Genomic DNA, 12,736 nt, shown 5'->3' with positions numbered 1-12,736 from the left:
TTGTCCAAAGTCCTAATGTTCCTCCTCTATGTTTGCAGGACTACAGGATAATAATTAGTGTACTGGTTTCATCTCTAAAGCTGTATAAAATTCAACAAATGATTTCATTTTTAGACTGATCATCTCTATTCTCCGTCTCCAGATCATAGTGCTAGGAGCAAAAAGTTTCAAAGACAAAATCATCGTCACGCTCCCAGCTAATGGTGAGTCTACCTAGTTCTGAATCATGATACGTCTTTGCTTTTTTTAGCGATCAAGAAAGTTTGTCTCTGAGGGAGACAGTGGATTTCTTAAATATGGACCAAATTGACATCTTTATTTGCCTGTTTTACAGGTCAGAGAATGGAAATAGATGTTGCCTACCAACCTGTAGAAAGAGCAGCGGCATCAGGAACTATAATAAATAAAACCCTTTGGGCAAGTGTGGTTGGGTGCTTTGTGCTATTGGTATTGACAGCGGCCATCTTCATCTGTTACTTGGACAGGCCTGGCAGATCTCAGACATCCACTGCTCCTGCTCCTGCTCCTGCTCCTGCTACTCCCACTGTCCCAGCACCCATGACCCCTGTTCGTGGCAGCCCTGCTGTTTTGAATGAACAGTCTCCTCGAACACCTCAGCCTTTTGTTGACTATGTAAGAAGAACAATAGATGAAACTCCATACTACAGGCAAGAGGGAAGGAGGAGGTTTAATCTACAGAATACAATGTAGATGTATGGTTTGTCAGGGTCTAGATTAGAAGGGTCTCTCTCTCACTCTCTCATGTAAATTCATGTTCAACGCGGCAAAGTGCCCATCAAAATTTTGTTGTATTATTACAAATGGTTAGGAACTCAAGTATGAAAAAGAAAAGCAACAAACGTTGATCCTTCGATCATGTGCAAAGCTGATCTACTTTTCAAACTTAATAGTTGGTGATAATTTTTTCAATGAAATGGATTTTGCTTGTTGCCCTTTCCCCACCATTTTTTTGAACTTTGTGAACTCCACAATAAAGAACCATTTGTGGACTACATGTCAACCCGAAAACTCGAAATCAACCGCACCCTTATTTTGAGTGACTGGTCGATCTTAGTCCAGAGTATCGAGTTAACTATACTTCCTTTCTCCCAAACATGTCGATAATTCAACAAGTAACTCAAACTAAATCTATAAATCAGATCCACCCACAGATGGAAAAAATTTAAATAAAAAAAATCAAATAAATTTCTATACGTTAGATCTAAAATTAAAAAAAAAAAAAAAAAAAGTGATTCACAAATAGTAAGAAAAAACATGTAATCAATAAACCTGATCCAAGAGTACCAACTAAAAAAAAAAAAAAATCCATAAGAGAGAGTTACAAATTCTCAATTGGACCTAAACCTTAACTCTGTGCTCGTAGCGACAGTCAATGAGATTATCAATGGCGACTGAAATCATAAAATTTTCGGCTCAATCAATTAAAACTAAAGGTTAGCGGAAGCGGTGAGATTCAATGTTTTCCCACAAGATTTGACAACAATGTGATGCTTTATAAAATGATGGAGATTTAACTTATTAGGAGAGAATTTTTTAGTGGTTTTTTTTTTCTTACAAAAAAAAAGTGAGAAATATGATAACATTATATTTATCTAAACAAATCCTCCTTGTGTGAGGGTGAGAATACATGCATCCAACAAAATTATGACATGCATATATTAAATTCGGTTTAGTCAGGATTACTCAAGTAGATTTTAGTAAACCCAACATCTTATCGAATGCTCATTTGTGTTTTTTTCTCTTTTTTTTCCAATTGTTTGACTCATTACTAATTGAACAAATGAAAGAACTTTCTCGTGTGGAATTGAATTAGGTTGGGTATGGTGAGTTGGGTGAGATACCTATTTTGACCTTAAAGTATATGATTGAGCATTCATAATTTTTTTAGTAAATCACATAAATTTGATAACTTCAAGGCAAAATAGGGATTTCATCTATAAGCTTGCGTCAAATTAGAAATGTTAATGCTTAACTAAGAACATGTTAATCCACAAAAATAGACTATTAGGCAAAAATAACTATTAGAGTTTCATTATATCAGTTGCGCTCTTTACAACGTTTAAGATAATTATCATTTTTTACTTCTACGAAACTTAAAAGATTGATGTTGCATATATTCATTACACAAAGAAAATTGATATATTCATCAAAAAAAAAAAGAAAAAAAAGAAGAAGATTGATGTAATTGGTCTTTAAAAAAAAAACCAAAAATATATGTTTGTTTCCTAAATTTTGGGTAAGGTTATATTTTAGTTTTTGAAATTTGAAATTTTCCTTTTTAGTGCTAAAAAGGACATAAATTTATCAAGTAAGCTATTTTGTAATTTTGTCATTACTCATTATAATTATTGCTTACAAGACAAGATTTAATAAAACCACACAACATTCCATTATAACATAAGTTATAAAATAACAATTTTGATATATTTATAATTTTTTTTTACATATTTCAATAATTGAGGATAAAATATTTGAGCTCGAGATGTCACTAAAATATAAGTTATAAATTATAGTGAGCTTTAAAAAATAAAAAAGAAGAAAAATGATGGGATGGGTTTAAAATTGAAAGGTAGGAAGGAAGAAGTAGAACGCTTAACACGATAGCCGTTTGTGTCCAGCCAATGAGAGAGCAGAAATATCTTAAAAAGGGTTTTAGTTTTAGGGCTTTCTTTCATTCATTTTCATTGTACTCTCTCTCTCTCTCGCTCTCTCTTTGACTCTTCTAAAGCTAAAAGCTATTAAGCTAGGGCACTCCTAAATCCAAATCCCAAATCCAAATCCAATTTTTCTTCTTCTTTGAATTCGTGAAATCATTGCCAGCTAGCTTCCAAATGGACTCTCAAGCCAACGAAGCTATCCTCGACGGAGAGCCTAACGACGTTAAGTCTTCTGACCTCAGAGAAGACGACGATATCATCAACGACAAGTCTCACTCTCACTCTTCCGACGGAGCTAGCGCCGGGTTTCTCTCTCTCTCTCTCTCTCTCCTCTCTCTTAAACTTTTCAATTTTTAAGCTCTGTTTGGTTCCTAAGAAAATCTATCAACGACAAAAAAAATCACCCAAATCTTGGGGGGGGAAAAAAAAACTTAGTAACTGTTTCAGTTGCTCGTTGTTTCTCTAATACTTTCTTGATTATTGGGAAAAAATTTTAGGGGAAAAAAAAATAGAAGGAAAAAAGAAAGAAAAAATTTCGGAACTGAAGGAAATTTGTGTTTGATTTTAATTTTTCGTGTAATGCTCTTGCTAATCAAGTAGTTGTTATGAATAATTAAGACGAAAGTGAAAGAAAAGGAAATTTTTTTCAAGAACTTAAGTAAGAAGGTTGTATTTGAGTTTAAGTTAATTACTTGTGTGGATAATAATTTGTGTGTGTGTGTGTGTTTTTGATCTGTTTGTAATTTGTTGCAGAAAAATCTTTATAGGGGGCTTAGCGCGAGAGACAACCGATGGTTAGTTATTTTTATAGTTGATGATGCTTTTTTTTTAATGTTTCAAATGCAGTTTACACTTTACACTACTTTTAAGTTTGGATTCGCGTCTAAATTGGTAGTCTTGGCTTTCAAAACTCGCAATTTAGGCCATGTTGATGTGCCCCTTTTCTTATGTTACATCACATTTTCACCAATAATCATGCCGGTCCCTTTTGGGGTTCGTTAAAAGAAAAGTTTTAACGGATGTTGGCAACTAGCTCTACCTCAACCGGCAACTCCTCCCCTTATAAATTTAGAAGTGGAGGCCATGGAGGGTGAGGTTGTTGGTTCAATACCCATTAAGTGCGTGTCTAATCTACCAAAACAAAAGGTTTAGCAGATGTTGACGGAAGGGGCACATTGACATTGTTGTAATACTGATTTAGAAGCGATCCTAAACTTAAAAGGTGTAAATAGTGTTTGTCTTATTTTAATTTTATGTAAGTGTTGCTGATTTTTAGTAGGACATTTACGAGTTTTTGTTTGGTTCTTCTTGTGATTGTAATTGTACTATGCAGCACAATTTGTCAAGCACTTCGGTAAATATGGTGATATTATTGATTCTGTGATAATGAAGGACCGGAAGACTGGGCAGCCCCGAGGATTTGGGTTTGTGACTTATGCAGAACCCTCTGTGGTTGATAAAGTCATTGAGGATCCCCATATTATTAATGGGAAACAAGTAGGGTTTTTGTTTAATCGTGTCAATATTGAGCTAGAATTTAGTTGTTTTTGCTCTAGTTGTTGATTTGATTTTATTGGTGTTTTGATGTGATGTTGGGGGGCATGTAGGTGGAAATTAAGCGGACCATCCCGAAGGGTGCTATTGGGTCTAAGGATATCAGGACTAAGAAGATTTTTGTGGGTGGGATTCCTGCAACTGTGAATGAAGGTTGTTTCCTCTATAGTTTTGTGGTAATTATCTTTTTGTGAATTAAAGGTTGTTTGCATATTAATTCTGAAAGGGGAGCTATTTGTTTGTTTCAAATGAGCAGATGAGTTCAGGGACTTCTTTGCGCAATTTGGAGAGGTCAAGGAACACCAGATCATGCGGGACCATTCCACCAGTCGTTCTCGTGGGTTTGGGTTTATTTCCTTTGATACAGAGCAAGCAGTTGATGATCTCTTGTCCAGGGGTAACAGACTGGAGCTGGCAGGAGCTCAGGTGAGCAGAGTGCTAACTAAAATGAACATTTATTTTTCCTTTTTGTATGTTCTTAAAGATAATGTCCCTATTTCTATAACCAACCTTTGTATGATGTAATTACTAGCTAGGGGATACATAACATATTAGTTACTAGATTATTTATATAAAAAAACATATTAGTTACTAGATTAAAAACAAAGACTATTATTATTCAAATGCAAGTTTTTGCCCAAAGGGCCTCATACAGAGCTTGCAAAGGACTTCTATTTTTTTTTTTTTGAAGTGAAAAAATTGCATCTATTTTTACTTGAATGATTACATAAATTTTTGGCGAGTGGGGTTGTGTATTTGTGGTTTACTCCCCAGGGATTGGCCCAAAGGATCCTCCCTCCCTTGATGAGGTTTCATGTTAAAAAAAAAAAAAAAAAAAAAATTAAAACAAAAAACATAAACTAACATCTAAGTGGGGATGTTTTAATTATTTGTTATGTGCCAAACCTAGTGGGTTTATTAAGTACTTTGGCGTATTAATCATTCATTATTGGTTAACTTTATGCTATATCTTGTTTAGATATTTTTTTAATCAATATGAGTTGTCACTCTATTCTTTGGCATCCATCAAGCATGGTGCTTGGTGTAGAGTTCATAATTTAAAATTTTTATTTAGTTTATATGCAACAATGTTGTTGTTTTGTAGTCCTTAAAAAAAATTCAGTAGATGGATGATGTTAACAAAAGTACTTCCAAAAAAATTTGCACTATTTGGTGGCTTACTTTAGCGCCTACTTTCAGATTTAGAAATATTCTAATAAATTCTACTGCTCCAGATGTGTTGCTATCACAGTTGAAGTGATGCATGATTTGGACTGTATACAGAAAGTTAGTTCTAAGATGAAAGGACAGGAAAAAAGGAATTTAGAAAGAAAAAGAGAGGGGGGGTTGGGGGAAGTGAAACTAAGGGTATCGTTTTCTTCTGTGATTAAACTAATTAATATTATGTCTTCTAACCATACGAAAGATACGAAGATTCTTGAATTATTTAACACATACGCTGTTGTTTGTACTGAATACAACCCTTTATCAATTATGAAGCATTGTAATTTAGGTTCATGTTTCTTTCTTGTAGGTGGAAATAAAAAAGGCAGAGCCAAAGAAGCCAAACCCACCACCTGCCCCATCCAGGCGTTATAATGATTCTAGGCCTGCATTTAGTGGTGGGTTCAGAGATAGTGGTTATGGTGGATTCGGAGGCAGTAGCTTTGGAGGTGGCAGTGGTGGTGGATATAGGTCAGGTGGACCCTATGGTGGTGGCAGGAGCAGCGCTTATGGTGGTTATGGTGGAAGTGAATTTGGTGGTTATGGAGGATATGGTGTTGGTGGTGGTATGGCAACTTACAGGGAAGAGCCCTATCTAGGATACTCGAGTCGTTATGGAGGAGGAGGCTTTAGCAGAGGTTATGATCTAGGAGGCAGTTATGGTGGACCTAGTGAGAGTTATGGGGGATATGCTAGTGGTGGTAGTGGTGCTGCTGCTGGTGGCTATGGGAGTAGTTATGATGCCAGTCTTGGTGGTGCCTATGGAGGGGGTAGTGCTTCCTTCTATGGGAGTAGAGGGGGGTATGGTGGTGGTGCAGGGAGTGGTAGTCGATACCATCCTTATTCAAGGTAGAAGTCATTGGATGAGGAATATTAGGATTATAATTTATAAGTTTACGGGAAAATGCGAACCTGTCTCAGTTTGTAGCATTGAGTTTCAAGTTTGTTAGCTTATGTTCGGATTCTTTTATTTTGTTGAGGAGGTGGTTTTGAATGTTTTTACCCTTCTGTACTGGTAGTGCAAGATAAAGGATCTGATTTTAACTTTTCATTTGGTCGACATTAATGAGCTGCAAATTGTGCAGATGATTGTATTATCTCAGGTTCTTGAAATGGTACTTGCAGACATAAGTGGCAATTAATCTTCCTAACATTCTGTTTAATCATTTTCATTAGCAGACCATTCTTGTCAGTTAAGGAAGCACTCAATTTATTTCTTATGTTTAGCAAATCATTTTAGTTCCAACAATGCCATAGACACAACAAATTCATAACTTTTTTCACAACATTTGAGGTAGCAGATTATTGTCTCCTTTGTATACCAATCACAACTTTTCACTTTAGCACTGATGAAAAAAGTCGTGAAATTGGTTGTGTATCTAGACTTATTGTTTCAGTTTTGCATGGACACAAGTGGCTAGACCTTGCCATTCATGGTGATAATTCCTTGGATGTCAACTCTTAAACATGTATCTTACATGGATAGCTGACCTTGTTTCATAAAATGCAATGTTCTGATGTGTTAGCTGCTTTCTATGACTTAGAAATATTCTGTTTGACATGATTGTTGCATTGCAATCCTGACAACATTAGCTTCTATGATGGAAATGGAACAAATCTCAACATTGTTAGTTTGACCTTTACTATGTTCCTGCTGAATCATTCGTCTGGCTGAATTGGATCTTGGCGAGAGTTGATGTAGTATGAATTTGGAACTGATCTGGGTGTGAATGCATCTTAATCCTGCAAGATTGTGACTTCTTAGTAAAGGCATACCATGATTGTAGCCTTTGTATTAGAAATAACATTCAGCTACTCGGCTAGGTTGGATGTTTAAAACTGTAGTATATTATACAAGGGTGAACTGAAAGAACATAAGTCATAGCTGCACATGAAGCGGAGTGTTTGGCTTTCAGAAGTTTCCACATCCAAACGCATTTGCAGCTTGTTGAATGTGAGGCTAGGGATGTGATGTGATACTCTGAGAACTACAGCAACAAAGACGGCAGGTGATGGTTAAAACTATAGCTCTGCTCTCGTATTTGCAATATATTTGTTGCGAATGTATATTTTTACCACAATTATAATGTTACCAACTAATGTGCCTTTTTGATATTTTGCATTTTCATCGTTAAACCTATTATGAGAGGAATTCAATGATCCTTCGTTCCGCATTCACAATCTACAAAAATCATTATCATCAATTTTTAATGAAAATTTAATAAATGTTTTATATAATATTTCCTACATATTAATTTATTCTCTCTCTCTCTCTCTCTTCAATATATAACTAAATTATTTTAAGCAATTCCTCAATACTCCATTAGGCTTGGGCCAAGTTAGTGTAGGGCTCAAACTAAAACTTCGACTCAACTACTTCGGGTGGACAATAACAGAATCCGCCATTAACTGTGAAAAACCATGATCTTGACCATTTAGTCTCCCATGGACGATAAAGGGTGATGGAGTAGAGATCTCTAGATCTTCACTTGATCTAGAAACCCTTTTAAATTTATGTCGATCGTTTTTGTTGTATCAAATTCTAATATAGGAAAATCAGCACTCAAACTGAAATGACCAATTTTTTGGAGACTTCAAGTCATTGCCAACCACCTCTTGCCTTTGAAACTACTGAAATCTTTATGGATTGGTTTAGATTGAGTAGGTGGTTCGATTTGAACAAATGTTTTGGACAATTCTAAATACCATACTAACAAATATTTTGGACACTTATAAATACCATACTATACAATGTGGAAAAGAATTAATTTCAAAATAACTTATAAAAAAAAATTATTTCAAAAAATAATAATCCTCCACAAACCAAGCCCGAAATGGCAATTCATTCTAGTTTACAAACTGAACTTGGGCTGCAAAGTCAGTAGCCCATGGGCCGCCCTTGATAGGAAAAAAATTCCAAATAAACTTCCTCGAACTCAGTAAACGTTGTCGTGTAATAACAAAAGAAAAATCTTCTATTTTTTCTGGCTTTCGTGCTCAGAGGGAGAGATATAGAGAGAGAGAGAGAGAATGGCACTGGCGTCGTGGAACTTGGGCCTAGGTGCATCTCAATCTCAAAAGGTACGTAGATTCATTTCGCAACTCAATTCTGAGGTTTTTTCCTTAATATTTTACTGTTACATTCCGCTTCTCAATTTTCCCTTCTTTTTTAATTAATTAATTATTATTTTTTATATATATTTTAAAAAGCAGAGAGAGGTACCCCAACTCCAAGTATTTTGCAGAAAGAAAGAGAGAAACAGAGATAACAACCACCCTTATAAAGTCATCGAAATTACGCCTCCGCCCAAGAACCTTGGCATTCGTTGCTTCCCCTCTGTAATTACCCACTATTCTACTCCTCTTTTTATTATTATTATTTTTAAATTTTATAATAATTTTTTTTTTTTTAATCTCCATAATCAAAGACAACAGCCTGGAAATTTTATTTATTTTTTATTATTATTTTATTTGGGACATACAATCCAAAATGAAAGAACTACAATGGTAAAAAACATATAATGATATATAGCATTCACATTTTAGTGTTAAAAGTTAAAACTACAACTTACTAAGTTACTATCATCATTTTGGACACGGTAATGCTAGGGCCAATTTTTTTTACAACTGCTGAGATGGCCGATTGTTATTGGAGCAACATGATTTTTATCTAGGTCTACCATTGACACTATTTTTAGTATGCATCAATTACAGTAGGTTGTGAAAAATGTTGTATTCCTATACTTATTGTTTTTTTTTTATAAATTTTTTGATGGGAAATATACTTATTGTTTTGGATATAGCTAAATTGCCTCGTACTGCCTAGAACCATATATCCTATATGGGATAGAGTTCAGACTATAGCTCTACTCTTGCTATAGCCCCATTAGGCATTGGGTCCTTAGCGGGTGGAGAGCTACTATGGTTGTGCACATATAGGTCGCCAATGTCAGCTGTCGCCTCTTACCCTTTTTTGTTTAGCCACAAAGAGAAAGGATTGCATTTGCTGTTGGCGTCTTGGATATCGATAAGTACCTGTATATGATGTGTTAGGCCTAACGGATGTCTTTGAAATGTTTATTAATTTTCTACATCAGTTTGCGTGCTAATGTAAGTTCTTTAAATTCAACGAGATCATGAATGATCTTTCACAGAAGAAGGATGTGTACATCAAGTAACTTTAGAGGCAAGACATAACCTTTTCTAATAAATTTTTTATATGTTATTTAGGAGATAAATGCAAGTTACTTGAAAAACACACTATAGATCGGCATCTCTAATAGGCCTTTTAGGAGCATACTAGCTAGGTTATACAAAAATCAATAATCACATGTGCAGTATGAATTATGAAACTTGGTCAACTATCACATGCCAAATGTTAAAATGGGCCAAGCATTATTGGAATCAGATTAAATTACGTATGACAGAAACAAAGAAATGTGATTTGGAATTATTACAAGAAACTTGGTTAAAGAATTGTTATTGCATGCGGCTAAGTGTATAGAAGCGTTGTTGGTCAAATTTGCAAAATAAATAGAGGCACAGAGAGAGTACTTGATTTTCATCCATAATTCCATTGATGCAACACACTTTTGATTGACTGATAGCAAGAAGAACAATCAAAACTTAGTCCCAAAATGTTGGAGTTGCCTATGAATATGCAAAAAACTAGTCAAGCTTGGCCACATGTATTTTTGATTGACTGATGCTTAAAAAAAAAAAAGATTTTAAATTTGCATTATTGCAGGTTCACACTGGTAGTGAAAGGCAATGAAAGGTGTCTAAATAAGTATAGACTATAGAGTACTTTTAATGTGGTTTGAAGGATGTACTCCACGTAGCAAAATGGTCCCATGAAAAGATGCTGCTAGATTAGCTATTTTAATAACTTAAATTTTTTTTGTAATGGGTGATAAGGAAATCTATTGAAGGTTGTATTATAGATAACGATGCTAGTCTATAACACACCTTGTCCTTGCTTGCTCTATAATAGATCTCCAAAGGTAAAGAGAAAGATGAGGGAGAAAGATCATGCAAATATTCCTTTTGTGCCATGTGAGCTTCGTGGCTGGGACTGGGGTCATCCTAGAGAGACAGAGATAGTGAAAGAACTGAAGACAGCATAACATGTTGGATTAGGATAGAGAAAATTCTAGCACATACATTATTGTCTGCATATTTTGTAATAGTTTGAAAGGTATGAGGAATGCATTTACTAATATATGTTGGTTCCTTCTTTCAACACCAATGCTTCAATGCCAGAACATGTTGCAGGGAAGACAAATGGTCCCATGTGGCATCGAATTTGCTTAATCAACTGTAAATTTCAAGGGCCATTCTATGTGAATTGGAAGTGTAGAAAACTAGCAAAACACGTTCCCCTTAAATTTTATGTACACCCAACAAAATTTTTGTTGTTCTGTCATGTTGTAATGTTGCTGTTATTGATGTTTTCATGGATCTGTAGGCCCAGCATAGCTTGTGAATGAATAAACAATTGAACAAAATGTTGCAACCAGGGTATCCATGTTTAGCTGTACATCTCAGTTGCACCTTGTTTGTTGCAGAACTTGCAATGTGGAGAGAGTGTAACAATAGAAGGCCAAGCCTATACTATTTCAGCTGTAACTCATCGATACCAGCTTCGAAAGGGCAAGTATGAACCAAGTGAGAAGAGGCTTGATGTTTTGTCAACAGGGAGATACATCCTGAATTTGTATTTAGAGAGTTTACTAGAACAATCTTGATGTCTATTTTATGAATAACTTCCATTATATTTAAAAATTAGGCTTTGTATAACTAGATTGTACGGGGACCACTCTTAAATTGCTTCTTAATGCTTTAGTTGTAACAGCTAAAAAAATGTGCAATGAAGCTCTAAGCTAATGACTTAATGCAACACTTTTGCTTGTGAATCATAATGGTATTACCTATATTCATTTATTATGTTCAGTTTATTAGATCAACCACCAACCAGCCCTATCAACCCTGTTTCTAACCTAACCCTTGGACCAAAGTGACACCACTTATCTGTCTTTCTGGGATTCAAACAGCAGGACCTCAACCCCTTTATGGACTTGAATGCAATAAGCTATTGTTCCTGTAACTGTAAAAGGATGCACAAAAACCATGCTCACTAACACTGTCTTGTAACTATCAACAGGATTTGTTTGCCAATAATTAATACATAGGGCCACATTCCATTCTTGAATTGTGAAGTGCTAAAGATCTTTTGTATGCTGAACCTGAGCTACACTAAAACCCATCACAATTGCCCCATTTGTTCCCCAAGTAATGCTATTTTCACAAACAATACATATTCTTAGTCCTCTCCATTTCAAATAAGAAAATTCGATATACGTTTAAGATTTATTTATTTGATCTAAAAGTGTTCAAGATGTGATGTTATTCAAAATTTTAAATAATACCGTTAGAAATATTTAATTAGATTGAAATTTATAATATTTAATTAGATTGAAAGAAAGTTTTTTCTTAGCAAAAACTTGGAAATTTGTTTTCAATTGCAGCACTTGATCCTAGAGGAAAGGACTCATGAAGTGAAAGCCTAGCTAGTGAGATTACTATTACTCTTCAGGGTGAAGTGACCAAGAGGACTTTGGTTGTAGTTGCTGCACATGATCCTAGGACAGGAAGGAAGCATGAAAGTAAGTGCCTAGCTTTGTGAGAATTTTCGTTAGTCATGGATTTGCTGGAGAAAATGATAGTGTGAATTGCACACTGAAAATGATTGTTGAAACATGTTTAGTTGATTGGTGACACTAGTCACCACAAGCCTGGACATCTTTGTCTCAGAACCACTTAATCATAATCTAAAAAACGTGTCAAGTTGTAAGCCTGCAAAGGTTTAGTTGGGAAAGTCCCTCTCCTTTATCTTGGCCCCACTTACATGAAAAAAATTATCAAGTGCCCTCAAAGGTATGATTTACTAAAATTTTATTAAAATGAGCTTTCTAATCAATAAAACGATATTATTAATACAAATATAATATTTCTTTGTGATATTTTATGTTTCATTTTTTATGTTGATCAGTGAATTAACTCACACATTTATATAGGTGGTATTATTTCATTAATAAAGAGGATCACTTCAACAATTTTTTCAATGGACCTCTCTACGAAATATAATCGTTTTTTCATTTCACGTTAAAAGTAGATTTGTGAAATTAATCATGAATGTGAAAAGAACGAACACTACATTAATTACTCAGTTATATGTCCCTCTAGTATAATCAAAACCTTTATATGCATTACCATTCATC

General features: G+C 34.8%; 2 protein-coding genes across 2 annotated transcripts in view; both read left to right on the top strand.

Annotated features, from left to right (window-relative positions):
* LOC142641702 (nuclear pore complex protein GP210) overlaps positions 1 to 6,634 on the top strand; it is a 41,135-nt gene extending 34,501 nt beyond the window's left edge. The window contains exons 35-41 of the mRNA XM_075816183.1: positions 143 to 203; positions 335 to 686; positions 3,432 to 3,472; positions 4,012 to 4,175; positions 4,286 to 4,385; positions 4,489 to 4,658; positions 5,767 to 6,634. Coding sequence (XP_075672298.1) covers positions 143 to 203; positions 335 to 686; positions 3,432 to 3,472; positions 4,012 to 4,175; positions 4,286 to 4,385; positions 4,489 to 4,658; positions 5,767 to 6,309 — 1,431 coding nt within the window. The 3' untranslated portion in view covers positions 6,310 to 6,634. The remainder of the gene's footprint in view (positions 1 to 142; positions 204 to 334; positions 687 to 3,431; positions 3,473 to 4,011; positions 4,176 to 4,285; positions 4,386 to 4,488; positions 4,659 to 5,766) is intronic.
* Positions 6,635 to 8,389: 1,755 nt separating this feature from the next.
* LOC142642407 (uncharacterized) lies at positions 8,390 to 11,357 on the top strand. Its single transcript, XM_075816757.1, has 3 exons — positions 8,390 to 8,537; positions 8,670 to 8,795; positions 11,024 to 11,357. Exons 1-3 carry the CDS (start codon positions 8,487 to 8,489, stop codon positions 11,201 to 11,203), a joined length of 357 nt encoding a protein of 118 aa, XP_075672872.1. The 5' UTR covers positions 8,390 to 8,486; the 3' UTR covers positions 11,204 to 11,357.
* Positions 11,358 to 12,736: the final 1,379 nt, after the last annotated feature.

The sequence above is a fragment of the Castanea sativa genome, chromosome 1, assembly GCF_040712315.1.
Source record: "Castanea sativa cultivar Marrone di Chiusa Pesio chromosome 1, ASM4071231v1".
Classification (NCBI taxonomy): Eukaryota; Viridiplantae; Streptophyta; class Magnoliopsida; order Fagales; family Fagaceae; genus Castanea; species Castanea sativa.
The sequence above is the reverse complement of the archived record's forward strand: the minus strand, read 5'-3'. Positions and strand labels throughout refer to the sequence as shown.